The sequence below is a fragment of the Agaricus bisporus genome, assembly GCF_000300575.1.
Source record: "Agaricus bisporus var. bisporus H97 unplaced genomic scaffold AGABI2scaffold_7, whole genome shotgun sequence".
Lineage (NCBI taxonomy): Eukaryota > Fungi > Basidiomycota > Agaricomycetes > Agaricales > Agaricaceae > Agaricus > Agaricus bisporus.
The window spans coordinates 451,139-473,636 of NW_006267370.1; the positions used below are offsets into that span (position 1 = coordinate 451,139).

The 22,498-nt window shown below is 46.0% G+C and overlaps 7 protein-coding genes across 7 annotated transcripts; 5 read left to right on the forward strand and 2 right to left on the reverse strand.

The window, feature by feature from the left end:
- Positions 1-775: 775 nt before the first annotated feature.
- AGABI2DRAFT_186349 (hypothetical protein) lies at positions 776-3,074 on the reverse strand (the record flags this gene model as incomplete). Its single annotated transcript, XM_006462374.1, has 6 exons — positions 2,768-3,074; positions 2,426-2,704; positions 2,243-2,369; positions 1,972-2,182; positions 1,397-1,916; positions 776-1,341 (listed from the first exon to the last, which is right to left on the reverse strand). The coding sequence occupies exons 1-6, from the start codon at positions 3,069-3,071 to the stop codon at positions 776-778; spliced, it is 2,007 nt and encodes a 668-aa protein (XP_006462437.1). The 5' UTR covers positions 3,072-3,074.
- Positions 3,075-3,501: 427 nt separating this feature from the next.
- AGABI2DRAFT_186350 (hypothetical protein) lies at positions 3,502-4,776 on the forward strand. Its single transcript, XM_006462375.1, has 2 exons — positions 3,502-4,251; positions 4,304-4,776. The coding sequence occupies exons 1-2, from the start codon at positions 3,544-3,546 to the stop codon at positions 4,676-4,678; spliced, it is 1,083 nt and encodes a 360-aa protein (XP_006462438.1). The 5' UTR covers positions 3,502-3,543; the 3' UTR covers positions 4,679-4,776.
- Positions 4,777-6,251: 1,475 nt separating this feature from the next.
- AGABI2DRAFT_193587 (hypothetical protein) lies at positions 6,252-8,286 on the forward strand. Its single transcript, XM_006462376.1, has 9 exons — positions 6,252-6,641; positions 6,698-6,735; positions 6,792-6,993; positions 7,049-7,166; positions 7,219-7,386; positions 7,445-7,543; positions 7,596-7,644; positions 7,697-7,920; positions 7,986-8,286. Exons 3-9 carry the CDS (start codon positions 6,829-6,831, stop codon positions 8,219-8,221), a joined length of 1,059 nt encoding a protein of 352 aa, XP_006462439.1. The 5' UTR covers positions 6,252-6,641; positions 6,698-6,735; positions 6,792-6,828; the 3' UTR covers positions 8,222-8,286.
- Positions 8,287-8,691: 405 nt separating this feature from the next.
- AGABI2DRAFT_186352 (hypothetical protein) lies at positions 8,692-10,822 on the reverse strand (the record flags this gene model as incomplete). Its single annotated transcript, XM_006462377.1, has 8 exons — positions 8,692-8,927; positions 8,989-9,212; positions 9,266-9,314; positions 9,368-9,466; positions 9,538-9,705; positions 9,760-9,877; positions 9,933-10,134; positions 10,218-10,822. The coding sequence occupies 8 exons, from the start codon at positions 10,820-10,822 to the stop codon at positions 8,692-8,694; spliced, it is 1,701 nt and encodes a 566-aa protein (XP_006462440.1).
- Positions 10,823-11,758: 936 nt separating this feature from the next.
- AGABI2DRAFT_179180 (hypothetical protein) lies at positions 11,759-15,220 on the forward strand (the record flags this gene model as incomplete). Its single annotated transcript, XM_006462378.1, has 6 exons — positions 11,759-12,059; positions 12,112-12,150; positions 12,696-12,932; positions 12,984-13,280; positions 13,365-13,776; positions 13,828-15,220. The coding sequence occupies 6 exons, from the start codon at positions 11,759-11,761 to the stop codon at positions 15,218-15,220; spliced, it is 2,679 nt and encodes an 892-aa protein (XP_006462441.1).
- A 1,674-nt stretch (positions 15,221-16,894) lies between these two features.
- On the forward strand, positions 16,895-18,484 carry AGABI2DRAFT_119299 (hypothetical protein; the record flags this gene model as incomplete). The annotated part of the gene is made up of 1 exon (XM_006462379.1): positions 16,895-18,484. One exon carries the CDS (start codon positions 16,895-16,897, stop codon positions 18,482-18,484), a length of 1,590 nt encoding a protein of 529 aa, XP_006462442.1.
- Positions 18,485-20,181: 1,697 nt separating this feature from the next.
- On the forward strand, positions 20,182-22,474 carry AGABI2DRAFT_179182 (hypothetical protein; the record flags this gene model as incomplete). The annotated part of the gene is made up of 9 exons (XM_006462380.1): positions 20,182-20,256; positions 20,442-20,512; positions 20,620-20,658; positions 20,716-20,727; positions 20,796-20,877; positions 20,934-21,072; positions 21,127-21,387; positions 21,437-21,796; positions 21,849-22,474. 9 exons carry the CDS (start codon positions 20,182-20,184, stop codon positions 22,349-22,351), a joined length of 1,542 nt encoding a protein of 513 aa, XP_006462443.1. The 3' UTR covers positions 22,352-22,474.
- Between the last annotated feature and the right edge of the window lie 24 nt (positions 22,475-22,498).

Below are 22,498 nucleotides of genomic sequence, written 5' to 3' on the forward strand. Positions count from 1 at the left end.
TCCGTTGTCGGCCTTCCACTAGAAAGTCGAATATATATTCTTATCTCGATAACGATCAGCAGTTTTGTGACGGCCGACAGTCTACAAACACCGCCAATATGGTCGCAAAAGAATTACACTGACCACATTACACTGTATCACTCACCGAGTATTGCTTACCATATCTTTGACGTTCAAGCAATGACCAAATTTCGCACTGCACTTGCCCTCGGAAAGCTTATGTTGTGTGGCAGTACGCAAATAAAATGAGTAATAAGCGCTTAAGCCTTCACTCAAATTATCCAACGCGGCGTTGGTCAGGAACTGCGGAAGTCTGTCAATATATTGAAACATCATGCGTTATACACAGCATCGGATAAGGTGGGTCCGCCAAGGTGTTACCAGATACACGGCTTCGGAACGAAGACTCATCAGAATCTTCTAGTGACTTGTACAAGGCTATGCAACTGCCTACACTGGTCATCACTTGCTAGGCTTACAAGCAACTTACAAGTCACCGGCTTCCAACTTGATGATCCGGTAGTCGGTATTTACCGGGGGACGTAAAAATAGCAAGAACATATTCACGTACAAATTCATCTTACAACAACGTAAAAAGCTCTTAGACAAAAATCACGGAACGAAAAAGAGAAATAACCGAAGACTCTTAACATTTTTAACCGAGTCGGAAGCGAACCATTAAACAGATATTTCATTTGTATACAATAGGTTAATAACAATACAGTGACCAAGCCTTGTCCAGACTCCACCGGTATAAATATGGGCATGCGATCCTTTAAAACCCTTCATCATACATCTTCCGCGATAGAGTAACATAGAACTTCTCCAAATCTTCCTTAGTCCCCAACTCATTTTTCTTTGAGTTATCATTCACTTTCGTCTTGGCTGCCTCCGCATCTTGTTTCTGAGTCTTGCTTCGAGCCTTTTTCATAAACTCGTTTGCAGCTTCAATAACGCTTTCTGGCGCTTTCAATGGCATATTGAGTGAGACAGGTTTCACAGATGTCGGAAGTTGGTCGACGAGCCAATCAAAGACGGTAGATAGCTGCTCGGTAGAAGCTTTGACAACGGCATCTTGATTCGCATTCGATACATCCTGCGACGTGGCAGCCCGGGTATCGGCAGAAGAAGAGGAAGAACCAGTCTTAAGAGAAGACGACGCAGCAGCAGCTGCGCGTTTTGCATCTTTCTCGAGATTCTCTTCTCTTTTCCATGCATGGAGAAATCTGCTCCAATCCATGATACTCCATTCATCGCTACCAGACTTTGAGAGGCCAAAGTTCAACGAATTCAATGAGGGGAGATCGATATCGATGCCTCTCGCACCTCTCATTTCCCAGTCTAAGGTGAATTATTAGATAAGCCCTGGCAAAACCAATGATACAGTTAGGCTTACGTTCACAGCCTTCCATTATTCCAAGGAATTCCCCCCACTTCGCGCTCTGTACCGTGACGAGGCCGTCATTTCCCCACTCTTTCTCTTGGGCCCATAACGGCACTCCATCAACATCGTCAGAATCCATTTCATCCAAGCTTTGCCTTTCTTCCCATATCTTCTTCAACTTGAGGCGCTCCCCCCTTTCTGTTTCATCAAGGATGGCTTTAGGAAGCCATAAAGGATGCCAGATACTCATGTTTGAAAGCCTGCCAGCAACGCTGAAGTACTTGACGTTAGGGTCGTCGGGCGTTGCAGGATTAAACACGTTGTTCAGGAAGGCGGATGTCAGATTGGAATAGGCAGGTGAGTCAACAATAGATAGGAGAAGAGTGGTGAAAGAAGATGGGAGGGAAGAGAATGACAGCGAGCTCTTGGCTTCGGTCTTGACATCGTTCGGTGACACAGGAGGGACCAGAGGGAAACCATTCTCAGCAAGCTCCCTTTCTTGTTGTATCCGCTTCCCAATGCCAATTCTTTCCTGGAAGCCAAGTGAGACCGCCTTATTCGATTCCAGCTGGGTATATCGTACTCACCGCACACCAATCCATGAAAGGACTGCCCCGGTGGGGTGTGCTGACTGACATCAAGGACAGAGGAGTGTACTCTGTTGGTCGGAGGTGAGTGATTAGATAACGACTGTCGAGGCCTCCCATAGAATGTGCGAGCATATTGACGCATTGGCCCTTTGCTTTGCTCTTGAGTTGCTCATCCAAACGTGCGGCACGAGAAGCGATAGATCCTGTCCTGCGAATATGTTTGTTAATCCATGCGATTGAGAATCGTAAATACGCCATATCCACTTACCCGGGCACCGAAGTGACTATGACCTCAGCTCCCACCCTCTCACGAAGAATCTTGAGAACATTGGACCAGTAATGAACACGCATGCTCGGAAGAGAGGCTGGACCCCGTGCGTCGAAACCATAAAGGCCTAGATTTTTACACATTAGCCGGGCCGCATGTTGATGTCGTCAAAGTCATATGTACCATGGCAAAGAACAATCGGAAAACGCGGCTTTTGAAGGGGGTTAAAGAGTGTTGGACTTGCAAGAAGTTGATGTATGGGGTCAGGTGGGAGTTGTTCCAGCTTGCGTTGATGTGCGGGTAACAATTTGAATGGATCTTGACCTCGCTGCTCATCATTTCGTTTTTCTGGGGGTGGGGGCGGGCCATCTTGGAAATCGTTGGGGTTGAGATTTACCTGCATCGAGAGAACAGAAGGCCAGGCGATGGTACGACCCAGCCATGGTAGTGGCGACGTGTGCGCTGGAGGTTTGATAGGGACTTAGCTTCAGCTGAAGGTTATCGGAGATGACGATGATAACCAACCTCGAAGCAGTCCCTCGGTCACCCCAGCGCGCGTGTCCCTGGACATCGTCACCCATTTGTCCATAATGACATTCCTTGCGCGTTGCCAGTCGCTCCTTGTAGGCCACGAAGGCCACTCCACGGCCTTGAGGGTGTGCCAGGCCAGCTCTCGACGTGTCCCAGATATGGCATCCTCGGTACGTTGTTCATTGGGCTTTGCCTGGGGATGAAGAAGACAATGGTTTGAGATGCCTAACACACCGACGACGTTTGCGACTTTCTTGAGAATGCCTACGATGCGATTTGGGACATAGACACTGTTCATGGTGTTAAAAGACAGACATGACTGTCAAACCTGAGTTCGGCACAAATTATTGGGGCAGCGGTCCCGTGATCTTTAAGCACGTGCGTGATCACGGAGATCAATCATTGATCGGAGATCTTGATTCTTGTCCCAATCTCGTCGCCTCGTGGTGCAATTGTAGTTTACAGAACAACCGTTTCAATCCTGCGCCGCTGCTAGTCTCTACAAGTCCTATTATCCTCATATTACCCTCAACAAAGAATATTATTAAGTGACGGCATTTCTCATTGACAGTCTGTCGTGACAAACCAGAAATAGTCGTCGAGATGCTGGAGTGTCTTTGTTGTCCATGCTCGCCCAGTAGCTTCGTTGCCACGCGCCAAAGGCGTTCATTGGCCCAGGTACTAACATATTAAAGCACCCCTTCCTCGGTAAGCTTACCTTCTCACACCCCCTAACCAGTCTCAATTCTCATCGTCTCGAGCTGCATTTGATGTTTTCAAATATGTCAGATTCTATCTTCAGTGTCTGGTCAAGTCCGCTTGCCAGCATCCCGGATCCCTATTCGAAATCTTCTCCTCGACTTTTACCTGAATCACCGAAGCTTCAACAATCGTGGTCACCTCGTTTAAACTCGAAAGACAAAGCACAGAGCGATCTACTCGCACATGCTCGAGTTTTGGCAGTATTCCGCTCGGGAAAATTCCCTAACAAAGTTGAAACGTCTTTCGGGTCCTTTGATGCTCTCGAACCAGATATCTTGGACGAGCTGCCACTTGATTTATACGACCGTGACGGTACCCACAGTGATGGCATTCGACCAGACTTTCATGACGATTTTCTCGAAGCCGAGGAGTCGTCGGGATCTGTATCCTCTGCTCGCTCGACTCCTGTGCAAGCCTTCATACCGCACTGGTATCCATTATTCCAATCTATCTTCACCAGCCGCTCTGGGCAAGAATCCATCTATGCCTGTCGCGCTCTCATCCTCTCTCGTGAATGGAAGTATGAAGACCTAGGTGAACTTGCTCACACCCTGGTCTCCTCCATTTTAGAAGGAGTCCCACCCCATGTAATTGCGAACTCCACAGCTAACTTGGAGCGTATCTTATTGGACGACTGCCAACACGAGGCAGCATCGTACTTGGTCTCGTGTGTTTCTGAAAGTGCGTTTGCGGCATGGCATCACTATTGGAACCCTGTAAGCTTAACCACTTCTCCGCATGTTAACATTTCCTGATAATATTTCATAGGTCATGAGTTTTAGTATCTACCCAGGGAGATCATTCCTAGTGACCGAGAAGCATCTAGATGCCGGTTACTCCTTTGGTCGACTTGTGGGATGCCTCTTGAAGTCTAATCTAATCACGCGGGCTTCTGTCCGAGAGATTATTGACCTCACCCTCGAGAACGCTATTCTCTTGGAACATATTGACATGATCGGCCACCTGACCTCGCACGCTGCGCCAGAATTATGGAATAATATCACGGAGAAGGAGAAAGACGGATTCGTGATAGAGATGTATGATGTATTGGAACGGATATGCGAGTACCATTCGCTGCGCATAGAACTCATGGAGGAATATGAAAAGAAAGTGGAGGAAATCTGTAAAATGGTGGTGAAGTAGTCAAAGTAGTTTCGGTCGTAGTACGCAATTAAATAGCGATGCAAATCGTCAAGCTATGTATATATAAATGTGTATTTCAAGCGGCGATAACTACACCCATTCGATAGGAGTCTAGTACCGCAAGAGCAATTAATACGTTCTCTGATTGCCCGCGTTTCGGAGCCGCTACGACGTTGGGTTGTTCAGAAGTCTAGGGTTATTGTTCAATGAATTTCTTTCACTTTATGCTCATATGACATGTCGTAGAGTCGTTAAACAGGGTCTGGCCTCCGAGAACATTATGGGCATGTCGATTTGAACATATTCAATCACAATTCACAAATGAAACAAGTACTCGCATACAGCTTAGTTCGCTTTCTAACGAACTTTGTTTCATTGTATATTGACCGCATCTATGGGCTCAGATGGGCTCCTATAATGGAATACGAACTAGAAGCCAGATAACAGGGGTATAACTGGTAATCGATCATGATCACCGCCAAGCAAAGTACAAGCAATATATCCTGGCTATCGGTGTCGGAACTTTCCAAATTGCATAATAAGTGAACGTTTTCCTTTTCGAGCATTTTAGGGCATTTTGGGGCATTTTTGCATTATTTTTTACACCTTAAATTGCCTTAAAATCACTTTAAATGTCCAAATAATGCCCAAACGATAATAATCAATTATAATGCAGTTTGGAAAGTTCCGACAGGAATGTAGCTCATCCTTTAGCATATCCCGAGACGAATTGTTCTTTGGGACCTTGGAAATTGTCAGCGTTGTTCCCTCAAATATGCGATGGTCTCTTGGACAAGGGGAGCATACAATCGGATGGAACGAATATTTCCGAGATGGAGCGTCGTTTCACTTAGAATTTATTGATGTTCGTGCCAAGACTCGGGCCGTAAGGAGGTCAAATCATTACTCCTGAGGACGGCTTATGTGTCGGCTTAGAATTCCTTAGCGGACAAAGGTTCAGACAAAGTAGGGTAGTAAGGATACCTCAGTGGAATGGCGTATCCTGCAGCATGTGAGGGCATACGAGGTCCCCAGAAATATTTGATGGTGTTGTAATATTGGTTTATTACTAATAATAGCCTCCCGCGACCTACCACTTGTCGTCCCTATAGGACAGTTCTCCTACATGCATTGGAGACCCTGATGCTGGACCCAACTACACTGCCGGTGTACAGCCCGGCGAGACATACAAGCCTGTGTCTCATGTCCATGGGATTGGATATTTTTGCCTGACAACCGCATGTTTCGACACAGAACCATCGTTTTGGCTTCTCTACTCCTTGGGCGGCTAAAGAAGCCTTATTGTAACCCCACCGTATCCTGTTTCAGTTGACCTGATCAATTAGAAATGGATTAGCGGCGTATTTAAAGCTAGTACGTCAGGAGGAGGTTTCTAATATTTTCCCCATCCCGGCGACTCGACATGAAGAATTTCCTCTCCGTCTTTTCTATATTTCTCCTCTGCTCTCCAGCGTTGGCCCTCTGGCCAAGGCCCCAAAACCTGACCACCGGTTCAACACCACTTCGTCTCGCGCAACACTTTTCGATTCAATTCTCTGATAAGAAGCAGAATGTTCCAAAAGACCTTCAAGACGCTGTTCAACGTACGGCTCAGTATCTCAAGGACGATAAACTCCAAGCCCTTGTAGTTGACCGTGGAGCATCATCTTCAGCGGAAGTTCATTCTGCGAAGACCCTATCTTCGCTCACCCTTACTTTCAATGACGCATCCTCGTCTTCCAAGGAAGTGAAGAGCCTTAGCGAAGATGCGACGGCTGGTATTGGAAATCAGGATGAAAGTTATAGCCTACAGGTCTCCGAGGATGGAAATGCAGTTTTGACTGCGAACACGGCGTTGGGGCTGTTTAGAGGTTTGACAACTTTCGGACAGTTGTGGTATGAGTTGGACGGTGAGACGTATACTCTTCAAGCACCTATTAATATTGAGGATTACCCCAAATACGTGAGTCATGGAAGTGTTGTCTCTGGCTTGATTCTCAATGACCGGACTGTTGACAGCCTTATCGTGGACTTCTTGTGGATACCGCTCGGAACTAGTGAGTGCGAGGGGAAAATTACGAACTGCATCCCTCATACTCAATTCAACTCCTAGTTTCCCTGTGAAGGATATCAAGCGCACTTTGGACACGATGAGCTGGGCCAAGATGAATCATTTCCATTGGCACGCTGTAGATTCTCAATCCTTCCCTCTCGTCGTCCCCGGCTTCGAAGAATTATCAAACAACGGAGCATACTCGTCAGACCAAGTCTACACGGAAAAAGACGTCAACGACATCGTCACGTATGCTGCTGCAGTATGCTATCAATTCTCTCGTCTCCTCCTGGATATTGATCGCGTGAATACACTAGCGCGGTATCGACGTTATGGTTGAGATTGATACGCCGGGACATACATCTGCTATTGCAAAATCGTTCCCTGAACATATTGCATGCGCTGAAGCCTCACCCTGGGCGCAATTCGCCAACGGTAATTACATCTTGTTTGTTTACCGAATACGGCGTTGATATGCCTCTCTCAGAACCCCCCGCTGGCCAGCTTCGTCTTGCTTCTCCAGCCACAGTCAATTTCACTTCCGGCCTTATCAACGCTATGACATCCATGTTCCCCTCTACTCTCTTTAGCACTGGCGGAGACGAAATCAACGCTAATTGCTACGAAATGGATAACCAAACCCAAAGTGACCTGAGTGCGTTTATATTCGTCTTTATTCAGGCACACATTTAACGCGCGCTTCTGAAATATAGATGCTTCAGGAAAGACACTGGATGAAGCCTTGGCTTCTTTTGTGGGTGCCACACATGAAGTTGTTAGGGGAGCAGGAAAGACTCCTGTTGTTTGGGAAGGTACGTTTATCGCTAGTAGACTAAATGGACGTCTAATAAAATTCATCATTAGAAATCGTTCTGGACCACAATGTACCCGTCGGAAATGACACCATTGTCATGTAGGTGCCTCATCACTTACTCTTACTGTACTGACGCATTGGAATGATTCAGGGTTTGGATTTCGTCAGATGATGTCAAAGCAGTGGCAGACAAGGGATACAGATTTATTCATGCCGCTTCCGATTATTTCTATCTTGATTGTGGAGGTGGAGGCTGGGTTGGTAATAATATCAATGGGAATAGCTGGTGTGATCCATTCAAGACGTGGCAAAAGGCTTATTCCTTTGATCCTCTCAACGGAACGACGCCTGATCAAGAGCATTTGGTCCTCGGAGGTCTGTATTCCCCTCCTACCCCCCTACGAACATTCATTTCGCTGACAAGAATGAACATTTGGCAGGTGAACAATTAATTTGGACAGAACAAACTGGTCCTTCGAATTTGGATTCTATTATTTGGCCTCGTGCTGCTGCTTCAGCCGAATTGTTTTGGTCTGGGCCTGGTGGAGATGTCAAGACTGCTTTACCAAGATTACACGATATTGCGTATAGGTTTATTCAGAGGGGTGTCAGGGCTATTCCTTTGCAACCCCAGTATTGTGCTCTGAGACCTAATGCTTGTGATATTGATGCGTAAATATTTCTGCAACGACTATGTATGTTTTATCGAGGACTATGAACTAATTGATGGACGTTTTATCGCTATTATGCACACGCCGGTGGAATGTATTGTCGAAAACAGAGTTAGTTCCCCTACCTGACCTGATCCAGAAGCGCTGGATCGTTTGTATTGTTCTGCCTATTATCGAAAATGTCCGTTTGTCAGCTCATTTCAGGTATTTGTCCCTTTCTACGAGAACTCCAGACCTTGTCCGAAATTCCACTGGGGCACTTTTGACTGGACTCAGATTTCGCATCAATTCTTCTATATTTGTTTCCCAATCCCACCGGTGGTGGTAAAATGAATCCATGTAACACGTCCTGAGCCTTTTCAAAGAGGACCTTGATGCTACTTTTTGCATTATTTCCAAAAGCCGAAATAAAACTTTAAATAATTCATAGTCCTAAACATACACACACACACACACAGGGTCTTTGCAGAAGCCTTTACGCATCAATATCACAAGCCCCAGGTCTCAGAGCACACCATCGAGGTTGCAAAGGAATAGCCCTGACACCCCTTTCAATGAACCTATACGCGACATCGTGTAATCTCGGTAAAGCACTCTTAACATCTCCCCCAGGCCCAGACCAAAACAATTCTGCCGAAGCAGCAGCACGAGGCCAAACGATAGAATCCAAATTCGAAGGACCAGTTTGTTCTGTCCATATTAATTGTTGACCTGCCAAGCGTTCATCATATCAGCGAAATTGAATTTTCATAGAGGGAAGGAGAATACAAACCTCCGAGAACCAAATGCTCTTGATCAGGAGTCGTTCCGTTGAGAGGATCAAAGGAATAAGCCTTTTGCCACGTCTTGAATGGATCACACCAGCTATTCCCGTTGATGTTGTTACCAACCCAGCCTCCACCTCCACAGTCGAGATAGAAGTAATCGGAAGCGGCATGAATGAGTCTTAATCCCTTCTCTGCCACTGCTCCGACATGTTGGGATGAAATCCAAACCCTGAATTATTCCACCACGTTAGTTTAGTATCAGTAGAATCATGAGGTACATACATGACAATGGTGTCATTTCCGACGGGTACGTTGTGTTCGAGAGGAATTTCTAATAATCAATTTTAGGCGTCCATTTAGCCTGCCAATGAGAGACAAACATACCTTGCCAAACAACAGGAGTCTTTCCAGCTCCCCTAACGACTTCATGCGTGGCGCCCACGAATGAAGCCAAGGCTTCATCCAGTGTCTGTCCTGAAGCATCTATATTTGAAAAGAGAGAAGGAAGCGCTCGTCAAATGGAAGCCCGAGCTGAAACATGAATACAGACGCACTAAGGTCGCTTTGGGTTTGGTCATCCTTTTCGTAGCAGTTAGCGTTAATTTCGTCACCGCCAGTGCTGAAAAGAGGAGAGGGAAACATGGATGTCATAGATTTGATGAGGCCGGAAGTGAAGTTGACTGTGGCTGGAGAAGCCAGACGAAGCTGGCCAGCGGGGGGTTCTGAGAGATGCGCGTCAACCTTGTACTTGGTAAAACATAAGAAGATGTAATTACCGTTGGCGAACTGAGACCAAGGCGAGGCTTCAGGGCATGCGATATGTTCAGGGTGCGACTTTGCAATAACGGACGTATGCCCCGGGGTATCAATCTCAACCAAAACATCGATACCGCGCTAGTGAATTCACGTCGTCAATATCCAGGAGGAGACGAGAGAATTGATAACATACTGCAGCAGCATACGTGACGATATCCTTGACGTCTTTTCCCGTATAGACTTGATCTGATGAGTATGCTCCGTTGTTTGATAATTCTTCGAAGCCGGGGACGACGAGAGGGAAGGATTGAGAATCTACAACGTGCCAGTGGAGGTGATTAACCTTGACCCAGCTCATCGCGTCCAAAGTGCGCTTGATATCTGGGACGGGGAAACTAGGGATTGAAACTGAGTGTATGGGACGCGTAAGATTCATCTCTGGCTCACTAATTCCGTGAAGTATCTAACATGAGTCCACGATAAGGCTGCCAACAGTCTCGTCAGTCCAAAAATCAAGCCAGAGATATTACTTGCGTGACTCACGTATTTGGGAGAATCCTCAATGCTGATAGGTGCTTGAAGAGTATACGTCTCACCATCCAACTCGTACCACAACTGTCCGAAAGTTGTCAAACCTCTAAACAGCCCCAACGCCGTGTTCGCAGTCAAAACTGCATTTCCGTCCTCGGAGACCTGTAGGCTATAACTTTCATCCTGATTTCCAATACCAGCCGTCGCATCTTCGCTAAGGCTCTTCACTTTTTTGGAAGACGAGGACGCGTCATTGAAAGTAAGGGTGAGCGAAGATAGGGTCTTCGCAGAACGAACTTCCACTGAAGATGATGCTCCACGATCAACTACAAGGGCTTGGAGTTTATCGTCCTTGAGATGCTGAGCTGTACGTCGAACAGCGTCTTGAAGGTCTTTTGGAACATTCTGCTTCTTATCAGAGAATCGGATCGAAAAGTGTGGCGCGAGGCGAAGTGGCGTTGAACCAGTGGTTAACTTTTGGGGCCTTGGCCAAAGGGCCAACACCGGCGAAAAGAGGAGAAATATAGAAAAGACGGAGAGGAAACTCTTCATGTTGGGTCGCCGGGATGGTGGTAATCGAGGATTGCGGGGAAAGTAATAGCTGGCGTATTGGACTTTAAATACGCCGCTGGTCCATTTCTAATTAACCAAAGAGCATGTGGCGAGATTTCAATCAGGCAGTTTGCCGTACAAGGAACAGAGGAAGAAGTGAAGAAGCACAAGCCAAAGCGGTGACTGTCCGTCAAAACATGCGGTTACAAGGCAAAAATATCCAATCTAATGGACACGGGACACAAGTTTGAAAGTCCCGTGCTTGCCTTACCGGGGTTGTCGGTCCCAGCATGTGGGAGAAATTTGTCCTGGCAGAGACGACAAGCAGGTAGCGGGTCTAAGCCATCGAATGCTTCGGGTCACTCGCATGCTGCATGGTACACTATTCATGATTGGAGTATCTTGCGGGGATCGTTGCCCATCCGACTTTGTTTGAACCTTTGCTTGGCACCACAGCTGTCCTCAGCTTGATGAGTTGGCCTCATTGTGTCAGCGTTAACGACGAACATCAGACGACTTTGCTGCGAGTGACACGCTTCGATTCGGAAATACCTTACAAGCTATGCTTTTTTGGACTCTTGCCTGCTGTTGGTGGCCTTTCGGAAGATGAAATGTGTTTTCTCAGCTTTCGGGTCTTCATGGGATTGCCTTGATTTCGCGGGTATGAGTTCGTGATAGCTATCTTGGAGCAGTATGGACCCCCGGGGGCTGGCGAAAATCGTCTTGAATATATAGTGTTCAATAATCTGGAACAAACGTGGAATTTCAAAAACGTGGTAGCAGTCCGTTATTTCTTAGCTCGGACTTCCCGACGGCAGAATAGGCTCTGCATATGGCTGTTTGTCCAGATAGCCCTCATTTACCACCTTCAAGACTGGTGGATACGAGTTGCCGTCGCCCTAGGAAAAAGGAGTCATCAGTCATCCTTCCAGGCCAATGATTCAGATTGCGGCGCGGGAAATTAGTGGTGAAACAAAAATTCTACTGTTGCAGACAACCGCTATGGGTGCTACCGAGAAAGTATTTCGTCAACTCACGGATGAAGAGAAGCAAGCGTACAAACGTTTATGTGTGGCATCATCCTCCAAAGATCGGGGACGTTGTCAGCCATCCTGGAAAAAGCTTGCCTCAGTGATCGCTGACAGGGACGACGTACCGATTGCGCCAGAGCTCGTCTCCCGGATTGTTGACTTGTCCGATGAAAAGGCTCGATCGATGCAAGAGTTATTTACACATAGTTCGTCCCTCTCTTGTGGTAATGACTGTTGGTCCCCAATAATTTCGGACAGTCAAAGAGTATTCGGCCCTGGAAGCCAAGGCAGAGCCTGGTGAGCCCCCTAGTGGTTCCAACTCCTACTCTCGCGAGCCGAGTCATCGCTTTAGTTGTCGTACCCAAGGAACCGGAATCATCCCCGGATCCGAGGGATCTAACTCAAGCTACCTCAGACTTCTTTCGCAAGGCCAGGCAAAAACATGATCTTGAACTGAACGACGAAGTGATTGATCTGATTTGTTCGAAACCGGATGAAGAATTTCCTCACTGCAGGGCTTTCCTGGACTCTTTTACGTTATCGATTATGAATAAAGATGGCTTACCATTGCCGCGAAAGACGGAGCATGTCATACCATTCCATACATTGTTATTGTTGGGTGAAAATTATGGCAATAATCAAGCCGAAGTGGGTAGATATGAAAGATCCTGCATACAACGGGTACTCTCATATGGTTCGTCTTAATGCTTTTCGCAACTTCTTTTCGCTTACATCTCGTCAGTTGAAAGCCAGTTCAAGAGATTGTCTTTTGAAGAATTCTTCAAGTTCGGTTGGTCTCTAGGGCACTCTAGTTGATTGCCAACTCGATGACTGTTTTTCAGATCCATTTGTCTTCCAAAAAGAGGCCTGGAAGGTAGATTATGTCGGTAAATCCGACAGGCTATTGAGAAGTGCGATATCATCGATGTATAAGCAATCCCTGGCGGAAAATCTGCCTTGGAAAAACTTCTGTGCCATAATCCAAGGATCGGGTACAGGAAAATCGCGACTGGTGGACAAGCTTGCCGAGTCTGTCTTCACCATCCCACTCGTATTGAGGCCACACGACGATAAAACAGGTGTGTACACTCTGGTGTGATTATGAAACCAGTTCAAATGCCATGACAAAGGTTATCCTCAAGGCGATACCTCCGGCGGTTTAAACCTTTTGACTTTCTTCTGCGGTATTTTTTCGTCAGTAGATAAGGCAAATCGCACCTATCTCCTCTTCATGTTGAACATGGTATCCTATGTTGACGACTGGATCGATGGTTATCTCAAAGAGGGCCACGGGACCGCAAGTATTGCTGCAGACTGGCGAAATCATCTTGGTCCTCCGGGTAGCCCCAACCGTATCCGCATGTTTGACCGGGCGAAGAGCGGGTCCATCCCGAAGGGGTTTGAAGAACTTTGGAATATTCATGAGGGTATGTTTCCTGATGTGATCCCACCACTAGGTACGCTCATGTTAACTCAGGCGGGAACGCCTGATCACTGATACCCTTTTGCAGTGGAAATTTTTTTCAGAGCAATAGCCAAAAAGGTCAACCATAATACTAGGATAAATCCTCTATTCGTTTTCTATTTTGACGAAGCGCATCATCTCACCAATTACATGGTGAAGTCAAAACGGACGGCTTATCAGTGCCTCTGCAACGTTATGACCTATATGCTCCGGGCCCCCGTCTTTGGGCTCTTCATTTCAACTTTCTCGCGGCTGTCCCAGTTTTCACCCAGGCCACGAAACTTTTGGTCATCACGCCTGCTAAAAGCTTCGGACGAAGGAAGTGACGATGACATGCATGCTCCTTTTGTTGAGCTCCCCTTTGACCTTTGGAAGCAAGCAAGTATCGTGGTTGAAGGTGCCCACACGGATGATGAAATCTGTTCACTTCCATTCATGGCGCGCTTTGGCCGACCCTTGTAAGTATGTATTACTTCTGCCTCGCCGTTACTCTGATCAATGCGTTTCAGGTTCTGGACTTTGCTAGAGGCCAAGGCGGGGCCGGCTCAGGTAATGGAAATGGCAATGTCCAAGTTGAGGCTACGCTTTGAAAATCAAGGCAATTATGACAGCAGCGATGTCAACTTGGACAATATCAAATCTCCGCAGCTCATTCCTCTTCTCGCGGTTCGTGTCGACTTCACCTTTGCATCCAACAGGGACGAAGCAGTGTACCTAGAACGGCTTCTCGTCGCAAGTTCTATGCGTACTGTGTACTCTGTCCCTCAACATAGGGAATATCTCCGTGGAGGATATCCATCCGAACCTTTTCTGGCAGAAGCGGCCGCCCGCATGATGTTCGACCGCTTTGAATTCAAGAAGGAAAGTATCGAGGCTGTTATAAAACAATATGAGCATGACGTGCCGACTGCGGTCCAACAGTGGTTCAGCCGGGGACTCATTGAGAGGGGACAGAGAGGGGAGCTGGTCGCAAGACTACTGTGTACCCTGGCTCACGACATAGCAATCTTGAAGACGGTGAAGGGACTGAGTCGCAGCATTTCGTTCAGCGAGATGGTTCCTGTCGTTGATTTTCTAAAAGCGCTCATTGCGACAGACCTAATCGGAAATGTTCTCGATACAGAGCCAGCATATGGGGAGAAGAAGCCACTCAAAGAGGCGTTTGAAAATTCTTATGTGCATTTTACGCAGTTTGTCAAGGCAGGCCACAAATCAATCATCACCGAAGAGATTGCCTACTTCCTTTTCACGAGAGGCTCTGCAATTCAGGGCTATGGGAATCTTGTCATACCAGTCTGGATTAAGGGAAAGGGCAATCCGGACCGATCGTCTATGTCTGCCATCTTCATTCAGGTCAAGAATAGGTTGAACGAACAAGACATCCTTCATGATGCTGTGGAAGACTTTGAATTTTTCAGAGAACCTGTGGGTGTCCAGGAGGACAATCGTGCATACATCACCATCGCCATGCAGTTGGGCATTCCCGAGTCGGACAAAGATTCGTCACTGCAACCCCAGCGGTTCTCCTCCCCCGGGGACGAAAAGCCACACCCTTGTTACGAGCTATCTCTCAACGGATGTTCCAGTGATGTTTACAATGTCATTGACACCCGAAAGGGAGAAGTCACGTATTCTGGTATCTTGGCGGCCAGTGGAGGTATATTGCCAGAGCATCCTCGACAGAAGAAGGAGTTTCTTGATTCGGTCAAGCGGATGAAACCTCTATGGGAGCCAGAATTCGAGTACTTTAATTGGGTGGAAGCGAATCGCGAATGTCGCGTGCAGACTCTCGTGGGCGATGAAGTTGAAGATCAGGGAGATGTTGAGATGGAGATTAAGGACGAGAATACGAGCGACAATTCGGATAGTCACTGTGAGACCATATGGGCTATATTTAATTGATATAAGCGTGGTAAATGATAAACTACGCACCGGAACGATGTTTTTCTGGCAAGGCCTAATTTGACTTTTTCTCCAGTACTATTATATTCTTAGTAGTTTACTACTACATGTAATATAGCAGATATTTACGCACCCTTGGTAGTTAGTATTTTATTTCAAAGGTGAATTTAAAATATTGACACCATCGAGAATTGAACCCATGACTTCGGGTCAGGGACTTCAATCAATAAATTGCTTAACCCTTGAGCCACGTAACTAGATTAATAGTTATTTCTCTTAGTGCGCCATATACCCCATGACTGATGTCATCGTGGACTTTGGATCTCAGATCACGTGACCGTACCCCGCGGGCTGAACAAAATACAAAACCTTTGATCACGTCATTGGACTTAAAGCCAAGTAAGTAGTGAATAAGTGAAAAATCAATATTGAGTTCTAAGTTCAAATATACTTGAGTGTGAGCATATATCAACCCTAAGTCAAATTTCAGTAGCCATGAGTAAAACGTGAGACGTCTTCTGTAGTTTAAATAATTAGTTGTTGTGTAACTTGGAAGGGTTCAATATGTCGAGTCTAAGCAATAGAAAAGAAGAGTTAATAAATACATTATCAGGTTAGAATAAATTATTTTGGATAGTATTTTGCCGACATTTTAGCCTATATCAATGTTGATATTATGCATATAATAATGATCTGATCAACCCTCATTTCACATATATTTTGTCTGGGCAACTACATACAAAATGGTATAGATAACTATGAAAAAGGTCATATACTTGATTTTGAGGGGTGGCTAGATCGGGGTTAAGATATGTAATAGTCTATGCAATCGGATGATATATATTTATCATTTCGCATATCAAATACTACAACCCGAGTCATATCTTCTCACGAATTGATTTGTAATCTGTCAACCTTTTTGGTCGATTTTCGAGTAATAATTTACGTACCCTTAGGGTTCATAGAGAGTGATGATGCCATGGACTGATCTCAAGCCCTTTATGGCGTAGTGTAATATAGTAAAAAGATGTATTTGTGTTCTGGCATGATTAATAGAACATAGCCAACAGTCAATTGATCAAAGGTAAGGAGGAGAACGAGCGAAAACAAAAACGAGACGAGGGTGGGTGAAACGAAAAAGCCATACATTATTACAAGAATGTGGAAAAACATGAACATGCATTCGGGCGCGGGGGTGATTGAGAAATATGCATGGCATTATTTCATTTAACTGTTGACTATAACCTTCTTCAACGAAAACAAAGAAAGAGGTTGTGATGTTGATTGACTCGTAGGGGAAGATGCTACCTTCCAGCCAAATCTCACATCGCGGAGACAGGGCTTCTTGTCTTCGGCCTTTCGTGCAAGATGAAACAACTAGACATTCACCATTCGCAACGTTACTCAATATCTTCCGGTCCGTTTATCTGTAGACCCCACGACACGCTACTACAGCACATTCTATTACTTAGGCGGCACACACTTATGCACGAATTGTGAGCCTCAATCTTGGAATTACTCGGGGTAGGGGATGGTCGAACAACGCACGCCTCGGAATCATTCTTCCACATTTCAAGTGAACAGAGCTGCCCTCTGGTTTGCTTATCTTGGATTACTTGCCAAACGAAATCATTGTCAAGATGTCCGCTGCAGAATGTCCTCGCTGTGGTTACCATGGCGCGACAGAATTCAAGGTATGCTGCCCTTGACATTCATCCCGCAAACGACGCTGCTGACGGGGATCGTCAGGAAGAAATCCCTGCCCTTCAAGCTGAGGTCCACCGCCTGGAGGACTTGATGGCTCGCCTTCAAGAAGAGAAACTCGTCCTTTTGCATAGGATAAACAATGCTCAAGAAAAAACGGGACGTCTACCGTTTGAAGTGCTGTCGAACATCTTTCTGTTTGCCCGTCCGCCCATTGACTTCACCGCTCACGAGCCGACATTCTACGACGACGACGACCCAAACCATCCACCGGTTACAGGCTATTACGATCCAGCCGAGGACTTCCATCACACTTTGGCAGCTGTCTCTCATCGTTGGCGCCAGGTCGTGCTGTCAACACCACAACTCTGGACTTCGATCTCACTCTGCGTTCGTAATACATTCACCGAATACAGAACGTCGCTCCTCAATTTACATTTCAAAAACGCGCGTAACCTTGGAGTCTCCATTCTATTGGACTTCAGTAATCCTACCTTGGTGTGGGAGAACATTTCTTCAAGGCGTTCAGACTTCCTTATGCATCTGGAGCCCCTTGTGGAAACCATATTCGAGGATAATTCTGACCAAGTACAAAGCCTCTTTCTCATCCAGCCACCAGCTGAATGGTCGTCTTTTATGTGCGGCAGCCTCCCGCGTTGCAATTCTGTGACAATTTACTGGCCAAGTTCAGAGCCTTACTGCAATTACTTCTTCAATTTCCATGATCTTCCTTGTCTCCGGCATGTGAAGCTGGTCGGCAGTGACTTTCCACTTACTTTGCCTGCTACAGCATCTTCTCTACAATTGTCCCACACCGATTTACACAAGTCCATTCGACTGCTCGTGGAATCACCAAATCTCGTTGAATTCGAGAGTTCTCATCACTTTACAGGATCTCTGGTTTCTCAGAGCAATGGGAAAATCACTAAACCCATAATACTCCATCGTCTCGAAAACTTGACATGGGATGCTCAGCACATAGACGATATGCATGACTTTCTGCGCCATGTTCGTTTTAATAACCTTCGCACTCTACAATGGTATGAAGGCACGCGCAATGAGCGCCGCACTTCCGAAGAAGGCGAGAGTTTAAGACTTGCTTTCTTTTCCTCACTGCCATCCACTCTTTCATCCCTAATCTTCGACGAGATTGATCTCGATCTTCCTCATATTCTCGATCTACTATCTTGTGTTCCTCAACTCACCGAACTCCATTTCATTAATTATCGTTCTTGGGTTGTTGACGATATTATCAAGGCGATTGGCCGGTCCCTCGCGGATCAAGGGACGCCGTCTTCAGCCTTGACGGTTCTGCCAAACCTTTGTGTTTTGTCTATATCTGGCGCCAAATACTGGGGTATGCTCGAGCCATTTGTATTCATTGAATTGCTGGAGACCCTACATGCTGCTGGCCCACGACCGAAACAATTCCACTTAATCACTTATTCCGAAGTTATTTGGTGTTCAGATGCCTTAGACAAGGTTCGGGCCCTATTGTCATCCGGTTTGGATGCAAAGATCACTTTCGATGTTGATGGATCCAAGTCAGAGATATCCTAATCACCCATAAATTTGCTTTTTGTATGTGTGTATTGCTTATGTTAGTGGAGAGCGGATTCGATTGGATTTTGACCAATTTATTTATGGTTTCAGTTTGCAGTTTCGGTTTCAACTTGATTATTACCGTCAAGGCGATTGGTCGACCTCCAGCAAACAGAGTGGAGTCATCAGTGAAGCCATAAGCAGCGGATTTTGTTACGAGAACAGAGGTGCTTTATCGGAAACACCAGACTGGCAAATGATGAATAGTAGATACAAAAAAAGAGAGACCAATGGAATAGACGCAACAGAAGTGCAGGCACCCCATTCGTACATTGAAGTATTTCAACCCGCTCTAATATCGACTACGTTCAGTTCACGACCGTCAGAATGAAGAGAGCGTCCGATATCTTCATCAAACGCAATGAGTATCCCCAGCTGATCCACATCCTGCTCCAGAATTGTTATATCGGTTGGTCGACTACAAGTTGACAACTCGCATGTGTAGTCCCATTTATGACCGAAGTGAGAAAATTTGTCCGTCTTATTCCACAGACGCGAGGTGAAGATACCAAGACTTTGTTGGATGTTTTCGTAGTTTTGTCCTACGAGCCCGAGATTGCCTATCTCGACTGTCCATGGGTGAAACCTGCTGTCATGAGGCATAACGAGTGCATGAAGTGTTTTCGTTTCGTGATGCTGCCCCTTGATGAAAGTGATTAGTGACGCATTCGGTGTCCAACGAATCCTGGAAAAATTAGGCGAATCCGAATCTATTTTTATTTTATGCAAAAGTTTGGACGAAGTCGATGACTCTATGTTGAATATTTGGTAGGAACATGTTACTTCGCAATAGACGGCAAGAACGTCCTCGTTGATGAACTCCAAGTGCTATCCATAATACTTCAAAATGAGTAACATTACAAGCTATGAATAGAGAATACACAAACATTAGCATAAACTTCACTGAGAAGGGTATGGCTGCCCATCAAAGGATAATCAAGGCATCCCAAGGCTTGGCTATATTCGACGACCTCCACTCCTGGAACCGCACACGAGTCCCATCCATGGTTTCGAATAAAATAACGATAATTGAGAGCACGTTTGAAACGCCATATGTTCTTCCGGGGGGTTTGAAAGGTATCACTGAACTCGGCTGATTCCGTCCTACAGATCAATCACTTGGAAACACGTTTTCTAATTAGACTCTTGGCGCTGCTGGTAGATTGAGTATACCTTTCTCCAATGTCAGTAATCTATCTTCGCAGCTAGAGCTTTTCTTCTTCCTAACAAGGGATCAATTTTAAACGATATAGACACTCTTGTTGCTGTGTTCTCAGGGATCTTATGCTTAGCCCGGGAACGCCAATCCGGCAATTGAAATGCGTGGGAGACACCGGAGTAATCAATCAGAGGTCGTGTCACTCTCTCAGTGACCTTGTTACCAATTGCCAGCATTCGTTCAAATCCTTCAACACAAGGCTACTCTCTCTCTCTCTCCACATTCAAGAACCAGGGACAAGAAAATCAATATCCTCATATCCTCACACGCAAGGGCGAATCGGATACCACCTTTTCAGTCATAACAAAATAACAACGTCGATTTCTTTTTTCGCTCTCAACGCAACTCTCTCTCCTTGTTACTTTCGATCTTTGAAGTTGAGAGGGCTTTTTCTGATATAAGAGAAGAACATAGGAAGGAGAAGAAGTAGAAGAAGATGGATAGACTTGAGTCTTTGGGAAACTCGTTATCTCAAATAACGCTTTATGATATCAAGTCTATGTATAACCAGGTACGAGTCATCGCCCCCTCCTTTTTCTCTTGTGTCCTCGCATTGCTGATTTTGAGATTTCTTTCTTTCGCTATTACGAACAATCGTGAATTGCTTGCTTGCTTACTCGTCTTATCTATCTATCCATCTATTCTTGGGGGTGTCGACTTATTACACGTGGATGGTATAATGTGGTGGGCGGTTAGGCGAAGAATGTGGTGTTGAATGTTAGTGAGACGGAAGCGAAGGTTAGGGAAGCTACGAATGATGACCCTTGGTCAGTGTCTAATCTTTTTTTCTTGAAGCGATGAAACGTGGCTGACGGTTTTTTTCTTCCTCATTCTCTGTACTTGCTCGCCTCGTGCATTGTATGTGTATATATAGGGGTGCAAGTTCTACTTTGATGCAAGACATTGCTCAAGGGTGCGTCTCTTCATTTCTATACATAAAAAGGGAAGCATCTGACGAATATATACATAGGACGTTCAATTTGTGAGTTTCTCCCTACCCCCTCCTCAACATCACAACCTTTTTTTCCTTTTATTGAAAGATGATCATAGTCAGCAGTTCAATGAAATAATGCCATGTATCTATGGCCGATTCATGGAAAAAGAGGCTAGACAATGGCGTCAAATATACAAGGTTCTTGATTTTGTTTTCGTTTCTGTCGTTTCTTTGGAATTCTGACCTTTGGTTAGGCTCTACAATTACTTGAATATTTGATTAAACATGGTTCAGAACGTGTCGTGGATGACGCTCGATCACATATATCCACGCTCAAAATGTTGAGAAACTTTCATTATATAGACGAAAAAGGAAAAGACGAGGGTATCAATGGTATATTGAAATCATTTGCTCGTTCGTCGTACTTTTGCTTAATAATTTCTGTAGTTAGGAATAGAGCGAAGGAATTGGTGGAATTGCTTGCGGATGTTGAGAAGATTCGAGGGGAAAGACGGAAGGCGAAGGCGAATCGGACCAAGTATATTGGGGTTGGGAACGATGGTGGGTATGGAGGGGGAGGGTTTTCGTCTTTTGATTCTGGGAGTAGGTATGGTGGATTTGGGAGTGATTCTTTAGGCGGTCGTGGTAGTGGTGGTGGTGGTGGTGGTGGTGTTGGTGGTCGCGGGAGTCCGAGCAATTGGTCGAATGGTTCGTGTCGTTCTCTCTCCTTGTTCATCTTGAACTCTGATTGTTGCAGATTATTATGGTTCTTCCTCCCGAGGCGGAGGAGGGTTTTCGGATTCATCCAGTGGAAGAAGAGGATACGACGAATATAACGCTGGTGATGATGAGATTTCTACTGGCGGTGGAAGAGCATCGTCTTCTGTACAACGGTCTGGGTCTCTGGCTGGTGGAAGCGGAAGACCTGCGATGAGAAAGGCTTCTACTCCGACTTCTGCTACTAGTCCGACTTCGCCGACGTCGGGGAAAGCGCCGGCAGCTCCTGTGGCCAATTTGCTGGATTTCGATGATGATGATAATGTGACGACGCCAGCTCCTGCTGCTGCTGCGACTGGCTTGGGGGCGAACAAAGCGTTGCCGAATCTCGGATTGGATGGTATGTTGGGAGTTTCTAACTCGTATCTTGGATGTGTGTTGACGGTTTACAGATGACGATTTTGCGGATTTTCAAACTGCACCGACGACTACTCAGGCGCCTGCTGCTACCATGACTACGCCCGCTGTGGCATCTCAAACAGCGAAGCCTAATTTGATGCAGTTGTTGAATGCGACGCCGATGACGCCGACCGCTCAAACGCAACAACAACATAGACCTACTGGTTCGTTGGCTACACCTTCTATACAACCGATGCTCAGTGGTACGACTATGCGAAATACTACTACTACTATGGGTGGAGGTTCTCCGATGGTTCCTGCACCGATGCGCGCGAACACCACATCTCCTCAAGCGAATACTAAAACGGGAGGCGGGTTCGATGATTTGTGGAATCTGTCGTTGGCTTCGACTGGTAAGGCGGTTGTGTCTTCTGGAGGGGATGCGCAGGGGAAGAGCATGAAGGATTTACAGAAGGAGAAGAGTACGGCTGGGCTGTGGGGTGCAGGCGGGACAGGGGGAGGCAGTCGCAGTGGCGGAGATGACCTGTTGTTGTAGCTATTCTTAGGATATTCAGCTGAAAATATCTCAGTATCTCAGATCGTTCTTTCTTTCTCTCAATGACGCCGCAAGCGCTGGATTTTTTGAGGACTCGAGAATTTACTTTACACCACATTCCTTTTAAGTGTTGGGTCCTGACCTTCT

What these genes read in the sequence shown, in the direction of transcription:
- AGABI2DRAFT_186350 (XM_006462375.1), top strand. Translation starts at nt 3,544, where the DNA reads ATGTTTTCAAATATGTCAGATTCTATCTTCAGTGTCTGGTCAAGTCCG. An exon ending in GGCATCACTATTGGAACCCT is followed by an intron (nt 4,252 to 4,303) that starts GTAAGCTTAACC and finishes AATATTTCATAG; the next exon opens with GTCATGAGTTTTAGTATCTA.
- AGABI2DRAFT_193587 (XM_006462376.1), top strand. Translation starts at nt 6,829, where the DNA reads ATGAGCTGGGCCAAGATGAATCATTTCCATTGGCACGCTGTAGATTCT. An exon ending in TCGTCACGTATGCTGCTGCA is followed by an intron (nt 6,994 to 7,048) that starts GTATGCTATCAA and finishes TGAATACACTAG; the next exon opens with CGCGGTATCGACGTTATGGT. An exon ending in AGAGCATTTGGTCCTCGGAG is followed by an intron (nt 7,921 to 7,985) that starts GTCTGTATTCCC and finishes AACATTTGGCAG; the next exon opens with GTGAACAATTAATTTGGACA.